The 24,330-nt window shown below is 41.1% G+C and overlaps 1 protein-coding gene across 9 annotated transcripts in view; it reads left to right on the top strand.

Moving 5' to 3' along the window:
• DLGAP2 (DLG associated protein 2) overlaps positions 1-24,330 on the top strand; it is a 522,791-nt gene that overhangs the window by 443,765 nt on the left and 54,696 nt on the right. For all 9 annotated transcript variants that reach the window (XR_013542815.1, XM_078388888.1, XM_078388867.1 and 6 more), the window contains one exon: positions 2,231-2,450. Coding sequence is in view for 8 of the 9 variants with exons in the window: in XM_078388888.1 (XP_078245014.1) it covers positions 2,231-2,450 (220 nt within the window). In the remaining variant the exon portion in view is untranslated. The remainder of the gene's footprint in view (positions 1-2,230; positions 2,451-24,330) is intronic.

Genomic DNA, 24,330 nt, shown 5'->3' with positions numbered 1-24,330 from the left:
CAGAACTACAGTCTGTGGCAGAACTGTAAGCAACTTGTGGCCTTCCAGATGTTAGAGTGCAGTTCCTTACCATTGACTATCCCGCTTACCCCTAATGGGGTTGCATTCTGACAACATCTGGAAAGCCACAAGTTGCCCGCCCTGGTCTCAAGTGGAGCCCATCCTTGTCATAATTAGAAAGAGTGCTGCCACAACCTTAGAACTGCTGTGGAACTGTGGTGGTGGCACATGACCTTTGTCTGTGTTAGTACAGTATGTGCTTAGCAGCAGTTGGGACAGTTTACATTATTAAAAATGCATTGTGCAGACTAGTGATAAGATAGTAATACGTGCAGGATCCCTGATCTGAGAAGGGTAACTGTGTTTCTCATGAAAAAGTGAAGCCAGTAGAGTTTCTCCAAGTATGGTGGTACCTTGACTAACTGAAATGAAGGAAAGGAAAGGGAAAATAAATATTTTGGTCTTAAAGGTGCTACATGATTGTGGTATAGAAATGTAGAAAGGGAATGCTAACTGGTCATTTATTTCAGTCTGCAGCTCTGGGGTTACAAAAAAAATAGCCTTTTTTGTTTGCACCTCCCCTCTTTGCACCTCACAACTAGTGTTGTGGAAACATCCTGCTCTTCTGGTAATATGATACAACACATGCAGAACTCTCAAGGGTGAGACATAGGTAGGATATAATTGCAACAAGAACAGAGCTGCTTTGAATGACAGTTCTGGATTGCCATCAACTGCTTTGAAACCCACCTCTGCTCCTTAGGTGCACTCCCTTGGTTCTGGTCTCATTTAAGCCTCTACAGTACTCAATGACTAGTGCTTCACATATTTGCAATTTAACAACCGAAAAGGAAAGGAAGTTGGTCTGGCATTGATATTGATCTGATCTGAGACCATGGTTTCCCACTGTGAGAAGGCATCATAGCTCTTATTGGGAGTATACATGTTTCCCCCGTTTCCTCATATGTTAGGGGAGGAAGACTAGTTTGTAGCTGGAAACAAGCCACAATATCTTTTTCCATTTTGTTTTGTTTTTAAAGCTAACTGTGGTCTAAAGAAGCCATTTTTCTTCTTTCTTACACAACATGAGAAGATAGTTTCCTCAAAGCAACAAATGAGAGCGCTATACTTCCTTTGCTCACATGTAGCAGACGAAGGGGTGGGCAAAATAGACTCTGTAGATGCTCTTGGACTGCTGTTTACAATATTCCACCCACTGGCTATGCTGGCTAAAGAGACTTGCAGTCTAGGAAAGTATACTATGACTTCACCAAGAATGGGATTTTCAGATTCTTTTGGATGACAAATCCCATAATTCTCAATTCCAGGAGATCTATCTAAAAGACAGACACCTTACAGACAACTAAATGTGGCTCACCTGGATGAAAGGCCTAACCTGGAAGGTTTTGAGGCCTAACTCTGCCCATTCTTCCTGTTCCTGCCCCAGTGCTAGCTGGGAGTATTTTGTATGTACAGGAAGCCGGGTGAAGCTAGGCCTACGTAGGCTTCAAAGCCACCCAGTTTAGGCTTTTCACACAGGTGGACCACATTTAGGTGTCTGTTTGTCAAGTAGGGTTTGTGGAATGGAGAATTACAGGATTTGTACTCCAAAAAGATTAAAAATAAAATCATATCTTTAAACTTTACCTTTGCCTGCAATAAACGAAGGAAGGGAGCCTTTGAGCTCAACTCAGTGTAGCATTAGCACAGTGGGAAATACATCTGAACCAGAGAAACTGATTTAATTGTTTTGTTACCTTTCCAAAAGCTGTCTTTTCCACGTCTCTGTTTGAGTTCCTGTTTTACATTGGCGATGCTTCCTACAGAAAAGATTAATGGAGTCAGGGTGAGGAGGGAGGATAGGTAAGGACTAGCCCCAACTAGCTGATTCCTCTAATGCATTGATGGTGCAAATTAATGATTGGTGGTTCTGTCCCTTTTTTTTTTACTTATTACCCAATACAGTCCAATGAAAAATCAGTTTCTTCACATTTTGTCTAAATTGGAAACTGAAGTCAGAACTAGCTGAAGCCAATGTCCACGGTTCAGCTCTGCTGAGGCACTTTGTTAATGACAAAAGTGCTAAAAAGGATGGTGGGGAAGTTGGGGGAGTCCTGCGTTTATTGCTCAGGTAGTACCTGTTGTTTGAGGTGTTGCAGCAGAGTCCATTTCGGACAAAAACAAGCCAGCACAAAAAAACAAAACAAATGCAATGTTGTTGTTTATCTAGATGAGTGAAGCAGAGGTCAATGGGCAATTTGAATCTGTTTGTGAATCAGTGTTTAGTGAAGTTGAAGCTCAGGCCATGGATGCCCTCGATCTTCCGGGTTGCTTCCGAACCAGAAGTCACAGTTACTTGCGTGCCATTCAGGCGGGTTACTCTCAAGACGATGAATGTATTCCTGCAATGGCATCTTCCAATATCACCTCAACAATCAGGTCAACAACAGGTAAGATGTTCAACCTTGTTCCTTTAACAGTCCGTACTTTGACCTGCAATAAAATAAAAATGAGGATATTGATCCATAAACGGAAGGTTACGTATGCTATGTACTATGTCTTGTCACACAGAAGAACACTGACTTGAATTTAATAATACCTTTTATTTTAGCCACAGTGATGCCTCCACAAGGTTAGGACATCAAGGCTTTCCCTTAAAAAATAAAAATAAAAAAACCAGCTGTAAGCTGCTTTCTCAACACCAAAGGATAGACAACTATCAAGGCTTACTTAGGTTTTGATACATTCTGCTCCGAAATAAAGTTCTTGGGAATCAGGAAAGACCTTCATTAGTTTTAACACTTGATTTATTTAAGTTTGCTTTTTCATACCCTTTAGCACTGGAATTGTAATCATCCTGTTGTAGGGTAGAGGCATTTGAATGGTCTCTGGGTTCTTAAAATTGTTGGAGGGAAGCAAGAGAGAAGGAGGGAGGGAGACGCAAACATACGCAGAGTTTGAAAGCATGGGACCTGTTATTAGCTCAGGAAATCTGAAGACAGCCTAAACCTAAGGAAAAAGTCTGGTATATCGCATATGCATTTTCTCCATTGACATCATCTATAAGTATCCTTTTTTACAGGTCTCGTTTTTGCACTTTTAAACATCTTCTATAGTTCCTTGGAAGGTGTTGGTAAAGGAAATTGGTTTCATTGTTTTTAGAAGCACCACAGCTAGAAGAGGGAAATGGAACCTTTTCCAAAGACAATTTGAAGCAAAATAACAATAACAAAGGACAACAACAACAATACCATTGCGAATTTTGAGATCTTTCAACCCTATGTTTATGTTTCTCTCCCTCCCTTCTCATTGTGCTCTTTATTTTCTTACTACTACTAGAAGATGAAACTTTTAAGTCAGAGTAAACATTCACTAAAATATGGTCACAGAGCTGTTCTACGTAAATGTTTCACTCCCTTTTGTTTTACTTCTGCGTCTGGCAAGATCTTGAAGTAGCCTTAGTCTCACATGTTTCCACTGAACTTTTTTTGTTTCTTCACAATAATACATAGATGTTGAAGATGCAGATGGATAAATCCTGTGGTTTCTCTCATGAAAGCTAGCATATCAGTTTACAAGGCCTTTAAACAGAGAGGATCAGATCTTTGACATCTCAGTCTCATTAAATTTGAACAAGCCAACCAAAAACAGTTTTCTACTCACAGTTGTATGAAAAATTGTTCAGTCTTTGTAGCTTTGGACTCCGAACACAGCCACTGTTTGTGAGAAGTGGCCTTGGACCCAAATGTTGACAATCAACTCAACTAGAAAAGAACACATCCACTTAAAGGCTAGAAAGCAATACAAATGCTGTAAATGCACATCCAACTCATGTTTGTGACAAATTACAGTACACTCAGTGAACTAGGACCAATGTAGCTAAAATGGCCACTTGTTAAGTGTTGCCAGGGAAAGTAAATTTTCTTTGGTGGCTCCACCACTTTGGAAGTCCCTCTCCTGACTCCTTTACTAGCTTTACTGGTCTCCAAAGGTCTTATAAATCTATCCTGTTCTAACCTTGAATGTCACTGAAGGCTGTTTGTTGTCTCTGCTGTTTATGTGATGGTGATGAAGATAATGATTATGCTCTTCTAATTTCTGGCTTTGTTCATTTATCATTGATGGGTTTATATGAAATTAATTTGTTTTATATGATAGGTTTCAAATAAATAAATTGTGTACACTGTGAGCAGTCGGATATTGCTTGTTACCTCACCCCAGACGTGGGCACGCTGACCACGTGGGCTGATATTTGAGCAGGCCTTGCTGTGGTACTTTTGTCTAGCCTTTATCCCATCCATGGAGAATGTTACTGTCTTTTCTTTAAAGTTATTTCATGTTGCAGTAATAGGATAAAATTACGCTGTTTCCACAGTTTGACATTATCCACAATGTATAGGGTGTCAGACTGAGACTCCGGAGACCATAGGAACCAAGAAGGTAGAGGGGGAGGAATGATAAAGCATACCTTGAACATTTTATCTACCTCAGTAATTTTGTTAGGGTTGCTGTAATTTGGAAGTCCCTTGACAGGACTTAAAACAGAGTATTGTCAGATTGCTGCCTGCAAATGTGGTGGTGATCCAGGGTGGTCACCCCATCACTTGCCGCCAAGATTGTGCCCTTAATCGTTTGGATTGGGGGCGGGTGGTATAGTTCCTATAAGACATCATTCAGCCAAAGGGATCGACATTTAGATCCCATTAATTTCTCTGTCTGGATGCTTCTTTAATGCCTTTTGAAAAACTGCGCATTTTGAGTAACAGTCTTCTGGTTAAATGAAATATCTTTGGGTTTGGACAATGTTTAATTCTTATTATCTGTATGAAAATGTCTTTCTTGCTTTGTGAATGCATCAGGTAATTTCTTGCTCAAATATTTCATAGCTGTGACACGTTAAACGTAGCACAATGACTATGGAGAAAGAAGTGGGACCATCATTTCAAACATCATCAGATTTTAAAATACTAAAAATCTGAATTTTCTTGTCAGGCACTGTAACTCGTAACTACATAAATTATCCATAGCATTGCACATTTCACTTCTTGCTTTTTGGGAACTGCTACACTTAGTAAAATACTCCAGTGGAAATTGATATTAGATCTCAAAAGAAGTATACCAATTATACGCTACATTGTTAAGTGAAATCTTCAATTTCCAATACAAGTTATTAGCTTCTAAATGATTCAACAGCTATTCCAGATTTCCACATTTGAAATGCAATGGACAGCAGTTTCTTTGCCCATTATTTCACACTTCAAATGACCATTCACTTATTAATTTGATGGAAACCAAATTAAATACAGTGCAGCTTGTTAGAAATAATTGGATATGTATGGAATCTTTTATTCAAAAGGCAGAAAGGTCAGAGTTGAAATCATATTGAAAATGGACTGCTTTGAATAGTTGCAAATTTTAATTATATATCTTTTTTTATTATTTGCTAATATGGCCAACCATAAGGAGGGAGGCTTAAAACTTTCATAGTATTCTTTGCTGAAAAGGCACATCTGAGGTCATAATTCATGTATCTTCTCTAGTAATTAATTTACTTAACAAAAAGAAACTTGCTAGGTTTTGTTACGGCACTTATACAGAGTCATGTATGGGACATTACCTCTGTTGAGAGAGAGAGAGAGAGAGCAGTCTGTGTACAAAAAAAAGAGTAGTCTCAACAGACAAGTATTTTGCTAGCATGGTGGTGGTGGTGGTGGTGGTGGTGGAGCATGGTGGTGGTGGTGGTGGTGGAGGTGCTGCATGGCCATACCCCAGAAGGCTCCATTACTTGCCAGCAGGATACATTCACTATGAGCCACAGCTGCTCGCAAGAGAAAGAGATGGAGAATGTGGGATCCAGCTGAATTGCTAGACTAGCTGTGATCTCAGGAGATTTTGACTCCTGAGCTTTGTAGCACAGTGGTTAAACTAACCTAACGTACTGCAGCTAAAACTCTGCTCATGGCCCGGGTTCAAATGAGCTCAAGATTCACTTAGCCTTTTATCCTTCCAAAGTCAGTAAACTGAGTACCCAGCTCAATGGGGTGGCAATATGTTGCTGGCATAATTAAATTCTGAACCTCCCAGAGAGTTTTAAGTGCTATGAGGTGGTATATACGTAAGCAACACACTTTGCTTTTGCCCCTCTTTGTTGTTGTTGTTTAGAAACAACAAGTTCACAAAAAAACTAAAACTAAAAGCTTTGTAGATTATAATCCTTATTTTTTTTAAATGGGAATAATTTTAGGACAAGTAGAGTAAAACAATGTGAGAAGCAGCTCATTATCCAGTGGAAGATTGGGGTGAGTGATGGTGTTTCAATAGACATCCAGCCATTTGGAAACGGATTTCTAAATCCACTACTGTTTTTACAACAGTTCAGGGTGACTGGATTCAAAATGATAAAGACACCTGGTTCCAGGAGCTGCATGGTCTAACAGGCTCAAGATGCAACTGTGTTGTGAACACAACCTTCAGCTGCCATCATGACCTTTTGGGTCTTCATAAAATCTGATTGCCTGCCACCACCTTTCACTTATCCATTTTTTACAGTGGTATTGATTTTTATTTTTCCACTATAGGGAAAGGTCAGTCTTTCAGCGTCAAACGGTTTAAATTATAGGAATTTTTATTTCCAAATCATTTTCACGGAGGCTACAAGCAACTGCTGAACAATGTACTGTATTCCAAAGAAGCTTTCCAGCTGAGAGAGTTCCAGAGACCTAAAGCCAACACAGCACTCTGAGATCTATATCTGGCAGGGTTATCTGGAACTGCAACAATTTGGGTCAGTTGCTCAGGAATCAATTCGGTGGACACACGTTTTGATGCAGAATTGAACTACCCCAACAGTGCCTAGATTGCACTGTTCCAGAGAGCAAATGAGGGTCACAAACGCTCTCCCACATTGCGGGAGAAAGATAGGAAGGCTACTTTTCTGTGTTCAAAAGAAAGGTGGAAGAATATTCCAGCATGCAACCCCATTCCGATCGCCTTAAGTAGACCAGCTAAGAGAAAACGGTATTGCCTGATACTAAGATCATTGCATATGTGTTAAAAATATACCCTAAGAAGGGGAGAGAAGATGAATTTTAAAAGTGTGAGCCACAGGTAATTTGAATTTGGATTTTTATTCATTATAGTCCTGTGGAAATTAATTCAAATTTACTAGCTATGATTGAGAAAGATATTGGTCTTTTAGAAACATTTGGTAGTGTTTGCCATCCCAACAACGAATGAGTTCAAACTGCCCAGGTTGTCCAGTTCTAGAGCTTTTCATGATCAGTCAGACAAGATACAGGGATGTGGTGAACCTTGCCTTTCTAACTCAAAGTTTCCTTTTTTCTGTGGAATTCAATATAATTTGAAAAGAATGTTTAAAACAAGGGTAAAAAAAAAAGAACACAAGTGACAATACAGGAAAGGAAGGAAGAAACAAAGTACAGTAATTGATTGTGCTTAATATATTCTGGATAACACACACACACACACACACACACACACACACACACACACACACACACACACACACACACAAATAATATGTGCTAGAAATGTGAATCATTTTACAAAATGTTTGTTTGCCCCCTGTAAGAGGATGAGATAGTGTCAGCTTAATGAGAGAAGAGAATGAGTATGATTACTGCAATTAAGTGCAAGGAACATCTTAATGCACATAATGCACAAATTGTGTAAAATGAAGACACCTGTTACTCCGCTGCATGAATTTTAAAAAATGGTATTGGAGGAGTTTTCTCTTTTGAAATGATCATAAAGTCTGTCTGTGACTGCTCTGTGTATGTTTTTGTGCTTTGCTTCCCTAGTGGGAAAACCCCCCACTAGTTTTGTGCAGAGACAAATTATGGAGATCCTGATGGGAGAAGCAATAGCACCCCCAGATTAGTCTCACTTTCACTTGGAGGTAGGAAACCCGGGTTGGGGTGTGTTGAAAATTCCTTACTGAAGTGTCTTATCAAGACAGCCTGAATTTAGCAACTGTGCTTTATATTCTTCATGTGTCTATAGACACATAGATAGGGAATTGCAGAGAAAATAAGTGGAAGCCATTGTGTCAATCCACTACAGTTATCTGGTTGTTTTCAAGACATCTGGCTATGTGCTATAAACATAGATCTTCAGGCAAGAACCCAGGCTCATCAAATCATAGAGCAGTAGAGTTGGAAGGTGCCTGAAAGGTCATTGAGTCCAACCCCCTGCTCAAGGCAGGAATCCAAGTCAAAGCAGGTCTGACAGATGGTTGTCCAATTTTCTCTTGAATGCCTCCAGCACCTGAGTACTTGCCACTTCTCAAGGTAGTTGGTTCTATTGTTGTACTGGTCTAACAGTTAAGATGTTTTTCCTGATTTTCAGCCTTCTGGTAGCTTGACCCCATTATTACAATTCCTGCACTCTGGGATGATCAAGAACACATCCTGCCCTTACTTTCTATGACTATCTTTCAAGTACTGTACAGTACAGTATTTGAAAACTGTTATCATATCTCCCCTCAGTCTTCTTTTTGCAAGGCTAAACCTCACCCACCAGGTGAAGAACTTTGCACTTATCCCTGTCAAATTTCATTTTGTTGTTTCTAGCCAAGTCCTCAAACGTATCAAGATCTTTTTGAGTTATAAGATTTAAAATGATAAAAAAATTCATTCAGTTTTTGCATTAGAAAGTTGAGATGTATATATTCTTAATAAATATGCAAATTTCATTAGAATAAATGGCATACACACCTATTCAAAGAATTTTGATTTAAAGGAAAATCCTGACATTTCGGGTGATTTAAGAAAACAAAACCTAATTTGGGTGCTGGCATAGATCGTGATTAGACAGCGAGGATTAGTACATAGGCATTTATATATTGTGGTTAGAGATGGGGGTATTCGTATACGAATATCCCAGTGCAGCTGAACTTAATGAGGGTCCAACCCCTGGGGCTATACGGTCCACTCACACATCTGCCAGTGGTGGCGGCCCCATTCATCCTTCCAATCGCTCCCAGAGCGTCACCTTCTTCCTTCTTGACTGGCCACTCACAGCCGTGCAGGGAGACTCGTCCTCCCTCCCCTGCCCAGCTGTTAAGTCCAGCTGTACGGGGATATTTGTATTCATATATGAATATGAATACTCCCATCTCTAATTGTGGTTGAAAAGTGGAGGAGCAAATGGCTCAAACAGAAAATATTTTGATAGTGGAGTACTTGTGACCTGTTGGGGTCATTCTGCCTTTTGATGTAAATGTTTTTAATTCCCAATATATTTCTTTGGCTCGTCATCCTGAATCAGCACAACAATGCCCTTATCAGCTCAAAGTGAAAGTCTTGTGAAATCTAAGCAGCATTCTTTGGTCCTGAAAGACATAAATGTGCTTTGGAGTATCTCCTGAAAAATAATCAAAGAGGTCCTGGCAGACCATCAAGAAGAATGTGTCTCAAAGGAAAAGCCCTAAATGAAAAGGCTCAGCTTCTGGCCTCTTAAATTTTGATCCTTGGTACTGATAACAAAAGCTGTGCAGTTGCTTTCAGCCACATTAGTAGGATACCATTTGAAAGGCTATTTTTAAAACAAACATCCTCAAACATTATGGCTGGAGCTAAAGGTTATTGAGAGAGAGCCGGGGACTTTTGCTCTTGAGGTTGATAAAGTGAGCAGTAGCAAGATCACATGCTGGAAGTTGCATAAGGTCCTGCCCCATGGAATTATGCAGATTAGTTTCAATCAATCCTCTTGCTGACCCCATATAAAACAACTTTTAGGAGGTCAGTTCTTTGGGGGGGGGGAAGTGAGAGTCTTCTAACTGCAGGTGAATAGCTGTTAACATCTCTTTTAATCCAAACAGCCTCAGTTTGCTGATACATTTTTAGTGACCAAAGACTTCAGTAAATATAATTGTGTGAATTTAGCCTGTATTTCTAAACCCAGTTTTGTTCCAGGCACCGTGGCACAATAAGAGAAAGTGCAGTCCCCCTATATTCATGAAGTCCTCAAATGTTTCCCTTCCAAGTCCCTTGAGATGCACACTATTGGATGTTCCTATATCCATCAGCAACACCCATGCCACCATCCAAGGGAACGCAAGGACATAAATGGGCAAATAAGAGGTGGGAGGCAGCAAATGCTAGATCCACATCCCAAGAATAAGTTCCAGGCTACACTGGATGAGCTTGGGAGCGGGGATACGAAAAAGGCGTTCTGCAAATGTAAAAATGCCCCGATTGCTTGTTGCCTAGGAGAGATGATAACCCTGTGGGACCAGCCATTCTTTCCAGCGGTTTCCATAGGCTTGTGGTAGAACTTGCACCCCATTACCAAATGCCATCCTGAATGATGATTAGCTAGGAGGTGGCATTATATTGGGGCCTGAGGCAACAGGTACAGCAGCAACTAGCCAGGGCACAAAGCATGCCTATCTCCTGGACTAGACATCAGGGAGAGGCATAGGGCAACAGACAAGGGCAGGATACAGGTTGGCCCTGTTGAATGTGGCTGTGATGGAGGGCATATAGCTCACAACATTCAAGAGATTCTGAGGCATATTCTGCAGCAATTGAGTCTACCTATAGAAAGGCAAGGTCTGTGTCTCATAGACAGTGGGGCAAAGATGGTGGCAGCACTGCAGGCTGGGGAGATGAAAGGGGCGCGGTATATCAGTCTCAGCCAAGCAATTCAGGATGCTTTGCTTCACATCATATGGAAGAAACAGGTATGGAGTGGCCAGAAAGCTGGCAGGGCATTTTCAGCACAACTCACTTCAGGGCAGTGAGTTGTTGCAGTAGAGAAGAAAAATTGGGATTGCCACTGCACCACCTAATCCTGTTTGTGGGACCTCAATGGAACTCCACTTTCTACCTGCTTGAAAGAATGCTGGGGCCACAAAGGGCTCTCCATGATGTGGCACTGGAGACTTCCATTGGTGTGGCTTCTCCTCTAGGCAAAGAAGAGTGGGGCATTATGGGTCAAGTAGACTATGTCCTCCAAAGCTTTGAGAGTGCAAGGGACAGCCTTCCTTGACCAGCTGATCCCAATGTTCCAAATGGAGGACATAATGAAGGGGCAATCTAGGTTGGTGGGGCATTCCGTAGAGGGAGAGCAGCATTTCCCCCCATCCTTATGGAGAAGAAGCTTGCTAGTGTGTCCAGTGAGAGAGTGTGTTGTCTTAAGCAGGGAGCATTGTCAGTCCACACCACTCACACACTGGAATGTGGATCGGTAACAAAAAACACCTTTTCTTTAAGGTCAACCTACTATTTCTGAACTTCCCTGAAGTCCCCTTTTAGTAAGACAGAATGGCATACCGTGGTCATGGTATTCTATGCTTCAGGCTGCTGCCTCTGCCTTCTGCCTTTTTCATTATTCCAACTGCTACTCCAATATTGTGCTAATTCACTCATTCTGGAAACTACAGACCAGTCAGCCTGACATCAATCCCAGGGAAAATTCTGGAACAGATTATGAAGCAGTCACTATGCAAGCATCTAGAACACTGGTTCTTAACCTTGGGTTACTCAGGAGTTTTGGACTGCAACTCCCAGAAGCCTTCACCACCACCTGTCCTGACTGGGGTTTCTGGGAGTTGCAGTTCAAAAGCATCTGAGTAACAAAGGTTAAGAACCACTGATCTAGAAAACAATGCAGTAGTAACTAGGAGCCAAAATGGATTTGTCAAGAACAAATCCTGCCAGACTAATCTGATCTCATTGTTTGATTGGGTAACCTCCCTGATAAATAGAGGGAATACAGACATAGTATATCTCGACTTCAGCAAAGTTTTTGACAAAGTATCCCATGATTTTCTGATTGGCAGGCTAACTAGGTGTGGGCTGGATAGATCAGGGGCTACAGAATTGTACACAGAGAGTGATGATTAATGGCTCCTTCTCAAACTGGGAGCAGGTAACAAGTGAGGTACCCCAGGTCTCGGTCCTGGGCCCAGGGCTCTTCAACATTTTTGTTAATGATTTGGATGAGGGAGTGCAGGGAATGCTTGTCAGATCTGCGAATGACACAAAACAGGGTGGCATAGCTAATACCCTGGAAGAGAGAAACAAAATTCAAAATGATCTGGATAGGCTGGAGGACTGGGCTGAGAACAGCAGAATGAAATCCAATAAGGATAAGTGCAAAGTACTGCACCTAGGAAAAAGAAACCGATTGCAGAGTTACAAGATAGGGAATACCTGGCTCATCAATACTATGAGCAAGAAGGATATTGGAATTGTCATAGATTACAAGCCAACAGTATGGCTGCACAAAAGGCAAATGTTATTTTATGATGCATTAACAGAAGTATAGTCTCCAAATCTTGCAACATACTAGTTCTTCTCTGTTCAGCACTGGTTAGGCCTCATCTTGAGTACTGTGTCCAGTTCTGGATACTGCAATTCAAAAAAGATGCCAACAAATTGGAACAAGTTCAGAGGAGGGCAGCGAGGATGATCAGGGGGTTGGAAACCAAGTCCTAAAGAACTGAGCATGTTTAGCCTTGAGAAGAGGAGACTGAAGGGAGATATGATAACACTTTTTAAATACTTGAAAGGCTATCATACAGAGGAGGGGCAGGATCTGCTGTCAGTCATTCCCAAGTACAAGACACACAACAATGGGCTCAAGTTACAGGAAGCCAAATTTCGGTTGAATATCAGGAAAAACGTCCTGTTAGAGCAGTACAGCAATGGAATCAATTCCATTGAGAGGTGGTGAGTGTTCCAAAACGGGGCATTCAAGAGAAAATTGGACAACCCTCTGTCAGATCTGCTTTGACCTGGATTCCTGCATTGAGCAGGGGGCTGGACTGGATGGCCTTATAGTTCCCTTCCAGCTTCATTATTCTATGATTCTAACTGTGTTGTTCCCCCTGCTGTTGGCACAGTACCCATCCACCACAGGCTATCTGCTGCTCCAGTATGCCTACCAGTATCTGCCCAGGGTGTTTGCCCACTCCTCAGTGTGTGACCTGTCTTCTGCTTCGCCAATGCTGCTGGCATACCCTGCTGGCATTTCCACTGTCCAGGGTTCAATCAGGAGGCTTGTTACAGACAGTTGCTAAAACCTAGGGACTGCTGGCTGTTGGTGGCTACTCTCTTTGTTTGGCACAATCACTGAGAAAATGTCAGAGGACACAGGGAAATCCTTTAAAAATGTTTTGCCTATTTGTAATTTTTTAAGGGGGAAATAATGACTATATAAAATTCATATTGACTGTAACAGAGTTCTGGATATCTGCAAATTTTGCTATTTTTTAACATTTTGAATTCTGAATCCAAAAGGTTGTAATTCTGAACCCAAATTCAAAATCTGAATTTTGATGCTAGGGCACATACAACTGTAGCATCGGCTGTCGAATGTCAACAGTGGCATATCAATAACGAAAATCAAATATCATTACATATCAGATGACCAAATCTGCCTTTTTGCATATTTGTGTCAAATACCAATATTTGCATTTTTGAGAACTATGGCAAAAGTGGGGAATATCAGCATTAAGATTTTGCATTGCATGGCTATGGGGAATCATTTTCATTAGCACTCTAGTGTTGCAAAACAAGGACCGCCGATCAATTTCAGTGGTCTATACTGAAAAAAAATACTGTTGACACTAAAAAATCTGTATGAAATATCTGTATTAAAGAAATTCCTACACAGAGAGAAAGAGACACTCACAAGGTAATCTCTTAGACCCTTTTAAAACTGCAGACATCATAGTGATCCCTGTAGGTACATATTCCTACAAATGCAGAAAATTAATACAATTAATATATACCAGAGTCTCCATTATTGTGATTCACAGTGTGAATCTGCTTAATTAGCACTGCCAGAAACCGAGGAATTGTTTGACACTTCATCCTCTAAAGAAAGTATAGCGAGCAAATGTGGCACAATGTTTATAGATTCTGACATTGTGCCAGCTTTTAGTAGTGCACAGAACACTAAATTCTGTTTCTTATCAGGTGAAAATAGGGGTTGTCTAGAGAGGGGAGCGAGGAAACAATGAAGTTTCTGTCGATACTTAGCTGTCTCCAGGATGCTAACTGTGTGCAACACTGTAATTTATTGCTAATTAACAGCACAGGAATAGCATCTTTTGTGTGCCATCCATCAGGCATCCCTTGATTTCCACACTGGCCACATTCTTCCAGCTATAATACAAGTGTTCAAATGGATGACCTTGGAGTCATGTTTGATTTGCAGCTTTTGCAAAGGAATAGCCTGTGCGGTACCTTGTACAAAGCAAAGGCTTTTTTGTTTGCTTGGCCTGCCCCACATAATCTTTGGGTCCTGCACAGCAGCAATAAGTGTGGACAAAGACAAAAGGGGGAGGACCGCAGTCAAAAGTGGGTTGGGCCAAAGCGAACTTGTCTAACCCTCCTTTCCCTGCACCTGTCTTCTTCTTCCACTCGGCCTCTCTCCAGATCCCAGAATGTTAGTAGGAATTTTTTTCCCCAGAGGAAAAGGGCTCCACAGTGCCATATTAGCAGAACTTGTGTACATAGCATGCAACCGTACAGCACGATCTGCCTATGAATATTAAAATACTGTAATAGATTTAGGATGAAGGCTTCAAATTTCTCAGCTCACAGCTTGAAAACACAATGAGCTTGCAATGCAGAGCAAGACTCAGCTTTTCCTGCTTCATCAGCTCCCCCTGCGTCCTCTGCAGCTTGCTTATCTTAAGACGTCCCCATGGGTTGCAGGAAACAGCTGAGATGGAAGGAGAACACAGATGCAGAGGATGGGGCTTAGACAGAGGCTACACCCTGGACCGGCAGCTGGATGAGCTATACTTCCTCTTTGCCCACAGTAACCTGCACTTAGATTATACGGAAAATTTGATTTCCACCTAAAACCTTTCAGTGAAAGAGAAGTACAGTACTTGATTCTTAACGTGCAATTCTGCTTTTATATGGAAAGAAAACCAGATGGTGTTGTTAATATATAATTAGAAGCAGGGTTCCCTTCCCACTTTCCTTGCTGTTTTTTAGTACCATCACACAGGCTGTAGGGGCAGTGACCTTGAAGAGTTGCACACATTTTTGTGTCTTTTAAATAGATGGCCTGGTTGGGAATTTGAGTTTTGGGTTTTCTTTGATGGTCAGCATGGTACTTACATTCTCCCTCTCTCCCTTACCTCAAGAGGTAAATGACTTTGGACAACCCCCTTCCGTCAGTTTGCCTCAGTCTGCAAACTAGCTTGTTTTCATTTTGTAATTTGTCATCAGGAGATAAACGTGGCTTTGTTCGCACATCTGATTTCTCAAAGACCAGCTAGCTTTAAAAGATTTTCCCACCTGGAGGAAAAACCATTTTAAAAGGTGGAAATATTAAAAATTTGTAATCTGATGCTCACTTAAACAATTTCCTTAGACTCTCTCTCTCTCTCTGATAATTTTGATCATCATTATTTAACTTGCAGAAAAATAATCATGTTGGCATACAGTTTGCAAGAATATTTTGTGTTTTCCAATAATTATAAAATATTAGTCAGGCAACAGAAATAAAAGGCAATATTAGTATACTCCAGCTTCAGCTTCTAGAAAGGATACTGGGTGCAAATAACAAAACTGGTATTCCAGTTAACAGGATAATACACATGAAGATACCCAAGGATAATGTGAAGAAAGTCAGGGCAAGCAACTTCACTCTGCCAGAGTCAAGCAATCTTTTGTTGTTGTTTAGTCATTAAGCCGTGTCCAACTCTTCGTGACCCCATGGACTAGAACACGCCAGGCTCTCCTGTTTTCCACTGCCTCCCGGGGTTGGGTCAAATTCATGTTGGTTGCTTCAGTGACACTGTCCAACCATCTCATCCTCTGTCGTCCCCTTTTCCTCTTGCCCTCACACTTTCCCAGCATCAGGGTCTTTTCAAGGGAGTCTTCTCTTCTCATGAGATGGCCAAAGTACTGGAGCCTCAGCTTCAGGATCTGTCCTTCCAGTGAGCACGCAGGGTTGATTTCCTTTAGAACAGATAGGTTTGATCTCTTTGCAGTCCAGGGGACTCTCAAGAGTCTCCTCCAGCACCATAATTCAAAAGCATCAATTCTTTAGCGGTCTGCTTTCTTTATGGTCCAGCTCTCACTTCCATACATCACTACAGGAAAAACCATAGTTTTGACTATTCGGACTTTTGTTGGCAAGGTGATGTCTCTGCTTTTTAAGATGCTGTCAAGGTTTGTCATCGCTTTCCTCCCAAGAAGCAGGCGTCTTTTAATTTCGTAGCTGCTGTCTCCATCTGCAGTGATCATGGAGCCCAAGAAAATAAAATCTGTCACTGCCTCCATATCTTCCCCTTCAATTTCCCAGGAGGTGATGGGACCAGTGGCCATGATCTTAGTTTTTTTGATGTTGAGCTTCAGACCGTTTTTTACGCTCTCCTTTTTCACCCTCACTAAGTTCTTTAATTCCTCCTCATTTTCTGCCATCAGAGTGGTATTATCTGCATATCTGAGTATGTTGATACTTCTTCTGGCAATCTTGATTCTGGCTTGGGATTCATCCAGTCCAGGCTTTTTCATGATGTATTCTGCATATTAAATTAAATAATCAGGGAGACAATATACAGCATTGCTGTACTCCTTTCCCAATTTTGAACCACTCAGTTGTTCCATATCCAGTTCTAACTGTTGCTTCCTGTCCCATGTATAGGTTTCTCAGGAGATAGATAAGGTGGTGAGGCACTCCCTTTTATTTAAAAACTTGACATAGTTTGCTGTGGTCAATACAGTCAAAGGCTTTTGCGTAGTCAATGAAGCAGAAGTAGATGGAATTCTCTGGCTCTCTCCATAATCCAGCACATGTTAGCAATTTGGTCTCGAGTTCCTCTGGCCCTTTGAAATCCAGCTAATACTTCTGGGAGTTCTCAGTCCACATACTGCTGAAGCCTGCCTTGGAAGATTTTAAGCATGACCTTGCTAGCGTGTGAAATGAGTGCAATTGTATTGTAGTTGGAGCATTCTTTGGCATTGACCTCTTTGGGATTGGGATGTAGACTGATCTATTCCAATCCTCTGGCCACTGCTGAGTTTTCCAAACTTGCTGGCATATTGAGTGTAACACCTTAACAGCATTGTCTTTTAAGATTTTAAATAGTTCCACTGGAATGCCATCACCTCCACTGGCCTTGTTGTTAGCCAGGCTTTCTAAGGCCCACTTGACTTCACTCTCCAGGATGTCTGGCTCAAGGTCAGTAACCACACTGTCTGGGTTGTCCGGCTACACTGTCTGGATTGTCCGGGGCATCCAAATCTTTCTGGTATAATTTCTCTGTATATTCTTGCCACCTCTTCTTGATGTCTTCTCCTTCTGTGAGGTCCCTACAATTTTTGTTCTTTATCATGTCCATCTTACATAAAATATTCCTTTAACATCTCCAATTTTCTTGAACAGATCTCTGGTTTTTCCTTTTCTATTCTTTTCTTCTATTTCTTTGCACTGGTCATTTAAGAAGGCCCTCTTGTCTCTCATTGCTATTCTTTGGAAGCCTGCATTCAATTTTCTATAACTTTATCTGTCTCCCTTTCATTTTGTTTCCCTTCTCTTCTCTGCTCTTTGTAAGGCCTTGTTGGACAGCCATTTTGCTTTCTTGCATTTCCTTTTCTTTGGTTTTTGTTGCTGCCTCCTGTACAATGTTACGAGCCTCCATCCATAGTTCTTCAGGCGTTCTGTCCACCAAATCCAGTTACTTAATCTGTTCTTCACTTCCACTGTGTATTCATAAGGGATTTGGTTTAGATTATACCTGACTAGCTCAGTGATTTTTCCTAGTTTCTTTAATTTAAGCTTGAGTTTTGCTATAAGAAGCTGATGATCAGTGCCGCAGTCAGCTCCAGGTCTTGCTTTTGCTGATTGTATAGAGCACTGGTTCTTAACCTTGGTTTACTCAGGAGTTTTGGACTGCAACTCCCAGAAGCCTTCACCACAAGCTGTGCTGAGTGGGGTTTCTGGGAGTTGCAGTTCAAAAGCATCTGAGTAACAAAGGTTAAGAACCACTGGTATAGAGTTTCCCCATCTTTGGCTGCGGAGAATATAATCAATCTGATTTCGGTATTGCCCATCTGGTGATGTCCATGTGTAGAGTCGCCATCTATAAAGACCCTATATATAGGTCAGTGGCTGAACTACGGTGGGACCACAGAGCCTTTGCCCCAGGGTACCAACATCAGGGACACAACCATGGGCTGGTGACCTGGTATACTGCTACAGACAAAGACTAGGCAGAGAATGCCTCCAAAATAAAAATTTAGTTGACAGGAGCACAGAAGACAGATGATTGCTTTGTCAGGTTTTGCTGAGGCAGTGGAAGGCAGAACTATCAGAGGCTTTGCAGATCAGGCCTTTGGCAAGGAGGCCATGATGTCTAGGTGGACAGTTGGTCCAGCTAGAATGTGGACAGACCTGGCTTCCCTGTTGGAAGAAAGGTGCATCCAGAGTTCAGTAGACCAGGTTCCCTCCCACCTGAGGTGGCAGGGACTGCATCCAGCTGGGGCTGGTGTACCCCAATGTTTAGTAGACTAGCCCTTCCCTGCCAAATTGGTAAATCCTCTGGACCAGATATGGAGAAGCAGGAAGCATGCATCTATAGATATGGTTCCCTGCATTTGGGGTAGAAAGGGCCTTCCTTGTCAAAGGCAAGATCTGCCCAGGGCTCAACAGACCAGACCTCTCGGCTGGACAATGGCTTATAGATGGCACATGAAACGTTATTTCTATGTGGGGGTGTGGCGGTGTGTTCATGCACATATTGTTTTCCTTCTGTACCTCTGACAGTGTTAGTGGTCCCCTGTGGAGGAGGGGTGATGCTGGCAAGGAATTCAGTGCTCCCATTATTTCTTGCATTATTTTCATCTCATGAATTACAAAGTTGATTTGAGGTCACATTTTGTGCTGCTTGGCCTGGGTGCCAGAATTGATCGTTACAGTTTTGCTGTAGGCCCTTTCAATTTATAACAAATACTGGAAAATTTTAAAGCGGCACACTTTTTAAAAAACGAAACAATAAAATTGAAAGAGGTGTGCGTGGGCAGTGATCTGTCTAGGGACAGCAAAAATCATTCCATCCAGATAATTTTTAAAATGTAAGTACTAAAGTAGAAGGCTGCACATTATTACTATCTATTTTATTAAACTGAGTAATCCTAACTTTGGGGGAAATTCTGATGTTAAATCACTGCTCTGGACAAATCTGCACCCAGGAAACCCAAAGGCTACAGTGAAAATAAGCTATGGACAGTTAGATATATTGATTTCTTTTTACATATTCTGGATAGTTTATTATGCTGTAAGTTTAAATATTGATGTAGTTTTGTAATCCCTTCATCAAAATCATTTAGGCAGACAAACATGAATGAATGTGGGTATGGCGTTAAAGGACTCACAAACTAAGAGAGAGCAAAGTGGGTAAGATATAGAGAAGATAATTCGATTTCTGTTTTGATTTAAACAAACAAGAATCATTACTTCCCAATCATCACAATTCTAGTTTGACCTTATTATCTATCACTGAGTGACTTGAATAGTCTTTTTAACAGCTATGTCTACTTCTTCATTAATCCCTAATTATATAATTATTTTTAAAAAAATAATCTGTAATTCATTGGCAAGGAATGGCATTTCAGAGATAAGGCATCGATCACAAGGCCATTCATCAAATACCTTCTCTCCATTAAATGACCAGCTATCCTGTATCTCCTTGAATAGCAGGGTGACCCATTCTAATCATCATCATCATCATCATCATCATCATCATGTGCTGTCAAGTCAATTCTGACTTACCGTGGCCCTTTTAGCCATCTGCTTTTAAACTTGAAGAAAAGTCATCTTAACTAGTGATGTGAAAATCCCTCTTCCCTTAAGTCAGAAGGAACCTGGCTAAAGGGCAGGTTTGTAAGTTTTGTATTAGATACCCTCCCTGCCTGGTCAGGGGGTCATGGTCTCCTTGCCCAGGAAGGGGACATTCCTCAAAGCCCTCTCAGTTATGCATTGGGAGAAAGTCAAGAGGTAAGACAGCAGGCAGCCGAGAGCAGCAGCCTACAGAAAACACTACTAGCAGTGGAGGAATGGGAGCAGTTTGGGAGGAAAGGCCACAAAACGGATGCCAGTTACCCTGGTAACTGATGTTTAATGGTAGAGCTAGCCATGCTCTATAGCAGTGGTTCTTAACCTTGGGTTACTCAGGTGTTTTTGAACTGCAACTTCCAGAAACGCCAGCCAGCACAGCTGGTGGTGAAAGCTTCTGGGAGTTGCAGTCCATGAACACCTGAGTAACCCAAGGTTAATAACCACTGCTCTATAGTATGTGCAATGTTTCAGACATGCTATCATTCTATCCAGTGGTAGGGCTGGCCCATCCATCCATGTGAAAGGTTGAATCCAGTCATTCATTTCCCCCCCTCCCCGGATGCTGAGCATGTGCTCTTTTTAAGTGTTTTTAAAGTTTTAAAATACTTTGATAACCTCTTAAATTCTCTTCTTATGACTACATTAATTGTGTACTGTAATTTGTTATGTTTTTAGTAAAGTTGCTTTAATCACTATGAGCTACGCTGGGGGGCAGATAGCCTAGAAATGAAACAAGCAAACAAACAATTCCAAGAATCCTGTTGAACTGGTGGAATTTATTTAAGTGTTGATTTACCAAAGTCTTATTAAATTAAGGGCTCTGCTCTAGTTGGGACTAACACTTGCATTCCTGGCTATTATATTTTGTTTAAATCAGCAGGAATTAAATGTGTTGAGAATCAAGGTATCTCTATGTTATTGTGTTGCGGTCTTTTACCATAACATTTACCCTTCCTTTATAAAATGAACAATATCTTTATAAAATCTAAAAATAAAATTCATAGTCTTCCTGTCCTTCCCTGTGTATTCTTCATGCTCTCCTTTTCCACATCAGTATCAGATTATGAAGGAAAATGATTTCAGTGCTTTTTTAAAGTCTCTGTAGACCACGAAAGTATAATTCCGAAAATGAGACAGGATGTCAGACGAGATTCTTAAATGGGGCCATTATGTAATTAGAAAATGAAATATTTACAGCCCAAACTGTCATAACTCAAAATTGAATTTGCTTTCTAAAGTAGAACCATAAATCAGAACGGAGAGAGTTCCATATTCGTACTGAGCATGAAACATTTATAAACCAGTGAGGTAAATCCTATTTACCTCAAATGTGTTCAAAAATGCCTGAAAAGTTCCCATTTCCCCCCTCCTCGAGTACATTGAATTATAAATTCAATTAAGTGATGGTACCAGCTATTTAAGTTCCGTCTTCGCTGAGGCATGACTTGGTCTTTCCATTCCCGTGTTTCTTGTGCAGATTGATATGATCTAAGAAATGTAGATTCTTTGAACTCAAGAGAAGCCACTCATAAGACTCACGATACCACTATTAACTACTCCAAAGGGTTGGTCTCACCTTTCACTTAAACGATTGCTGAGAAAAATGAAGATTTAATTGGAAACTCTTGATGGCTGCAGCTTCATTTGGGTGAATGGAAAATTCTCTTGGTTTGAAACACAAATTGCTCTGACTGTCTCACAAAGAAGACTTACCCGATACTGTCCTTGCTGTAAGGCTGCTGTGCTTTGAAGGCAAGGCACGGCTGAGCCTTTGATGAATGAGCCTTGTTATACAGTAAATGCAATATGTTCCCATACCTTTTCAGAAATAGGTGGTAAGTGAAATTCAAGTGAAATTTTATCTCTGTCGGCCTACATATTTTTCTCTTAGGCTAGTGTTTATATTGATTTGCGAAAAGGGTGATTACGGCTTTCAAATAAGAGGGACTTTATGGAGGGATTAGCACACTGCCTGCCTTTTGAGGATTTCATGAATGTGACCTCTGCTTGGTGAACACTTTCATTAAAACTGCGGCCACAGAGCTTTTCCTTGCCATCTGTGAGTATTCTGATGTGTTCAGCTAAGCCTAAGGAAGGACACATTATAATTCCCAGTTAAGAGGACGATACATGTGTAACACAAGTTTCGGAAGGACAATGTAATGCTCTTGGGGCCACTTCAACCCAAGATTGAGCAGAGGGAATAAATTATTCTATTCCTTGTTAATTGACATGACCTGTTGTGCAAGATCTAGGAAAACTCCTGGGAACCGTTCTTGTAGCAGAATGCAAACAAATCCACTTCCAATGCTGTCCCGAAGCAGTATTTACAAATTGTAGGATGATGTAGGGGCAAAGGGCAATGAGATTGATCTCTGTCCTTGTTCCATTCCTTTGCTACTAATTAGCTATCAAAACCTTTTCTTTATTCCTCTCTAACGGAGGGTGAGATGTGTGCAAATTCAAAGCTGGGATTCATGCAGGGGCTTCTGCGTTTTTCTGTTTTCTTTGCTACACCCCAGCTTTTCTTTTGATGGCATTAATTCATACAGTGATGGTGCTGGTGAAACTTCCTTTTAAGATGTTCCTCTCAATTTCGGCTTTCACAGGGGTGACACAGGTATGGGCAGCACTTTTCCAGATTGTTTGAACTGTAAACTAAGGGTTGCAAAGGAAAGGGGCAGACTGATTCTCAAAATTTCTGTTATTACTTCTGGTAAATAATGCTCAGGTGCCAAACTCTGAGGCTCAGCATTTTGGGAATATGGGTCAAAGACTTTTACTCTGGCACCACCGTGTTGATATTATTGAAGCTGAAGTAGAGGAAGTGGTGGTGGTTTTACCTCCTTTTCTCTACAGTCAAAGACAATTGCACAGACACATTCTTCTGAATAATCTGGGTTGGATTTCAACTTGGTCATATCTAGGGTAGATTGATCAGTATTAATGGCACTCGTGTTACTAATGATTGAAATCCCACTGGTGTCAATGGAACCATTCTAAGTTTAGATATAATTCTTGGCTGTATTCACCACTGGATGTCTCACATAACAGTAAAAAATGATTTGCAGGGGGCTGGTTTCTCCTTCTCCATGCAGCCCCTTGAGCATCCCAAATGTCTGCTCCAGAAAGTTGTGGGGTACCCTCACAAGCTAATGTTTGGATGACTCTTGGAGATGCAGGAAGGAGGCAGAAGAGAAGAGGTTCCTTGACACATGCAAACATCATGTCAGATTTAGTCATGTACCTTTGTATTCAACCTTTCATAAACATATTTCTAAGCCAACTAGCCAACAAATTGCAAAATTTATACAGTATATATGAGGTCATTTGTTAAATTCTGCCATGGAACTTTGAGAAAGCCATTTTCCAATTTATTGTGGGGATTTTTGCATCTGTGTACATTGCAGCTGATATGGATTGACATATTTTGTAATTCTGAGCATTGTTATAGCTTATAACTAACACAAGTATGAACATATCTGAAAGTACATAGAGTGTATATAAGCACTTCACATTTTGCCAAGCATGTTCAGTGTGGTACTGCAGGTGGGAATAATAAATAACGTTTTCTTAAAGTTATTTTTAAAAGGCATTTTGAGATATTTTAGGGGCAATTTGAGTGGAATTATTCACAGTTTATGTGACTATTTCTCCATTCTCCTATCTGTCCTGAAGTTTTCCCCGAAAGGCAACTGAAAAGCAGTAATTACTGGAACAGGTAACATGTCAAGTTACTTGGGGGAGGGATGTTATATACATGTAGCAAATTATTTGGAGGGGTGAATCTAATAGATTACATGATGAATTTCTTTCTGAAGAAAATTTTTTTGGTGAAACTAAAATGGGAATTGTGTTCCATGCAAACATATACGTGCTTCAAAAGGAATCACCATTTTGCCCGGTTTGGGTGGGAAGTGAAGGTCAGTAGTGAATGAACAGATTCATGGCTTCATGTGCCAATGTTTCAAGATGGCTTCCAGTAACAATGCAAAATCTTTATACCTCACACAGCATGTGTCACAGAAGTCATGGTGCCTACCACCATGGCAAATGGGTCTTCTGGTAGCTGCTACAATAGCAAGATTGATAATGTGACAGCACAACATGGACAGTGGCTGTAGCCCTGCAGGATTTTAGCTGGAGTTGGGTTGGCTGACTCTGGGAAGCCAGGATGGAGTGATGGTGAAAGGGAATGCAGTGAGTATAATGAAGTCCCCTTTGAGATTAATAGAAGGGTAACTTGGGAAGGCGAGGATCCCTTTTGCGATTCAGAAAGCCTGAGATGGGTTGAGTGGTTCTCACTTTTCTGAACTTGGACCCCTCCTAAAATGGCATGTGCAACAATGTCATTGGAACACACAGCAGTAGTTCTCAATCTTGAATACAGACCACTTAATGGGCAATTTTGCATGGCACTTTACAAAGAAAGCCGCTTGGGGCTGCTCTGATTTAGATTCTGTAGTTGGCACAGGTCCTGTTGTTGTACATTTGGCC

Source organism: Pogona vitticeps, chromosome 1 (genome assembly GCF_051106095.1).
Source record: "Pogona vitticeps strain Pit_001003342236 chromosome 1, PviZW2.1, whole genome shotgun sequence".
Taxonomy (NCBI): domain Eukaryota; kingdom Metazoa; phylum Chordata; class Lepidosauria; order Squamata; family Agamidae; genus Pogona; species Pogona vitticeps.
Note: the sequence above shows the minus strand (reverse complement) of the source record. Positions and strands in the feature narration are given on the sequence as shown.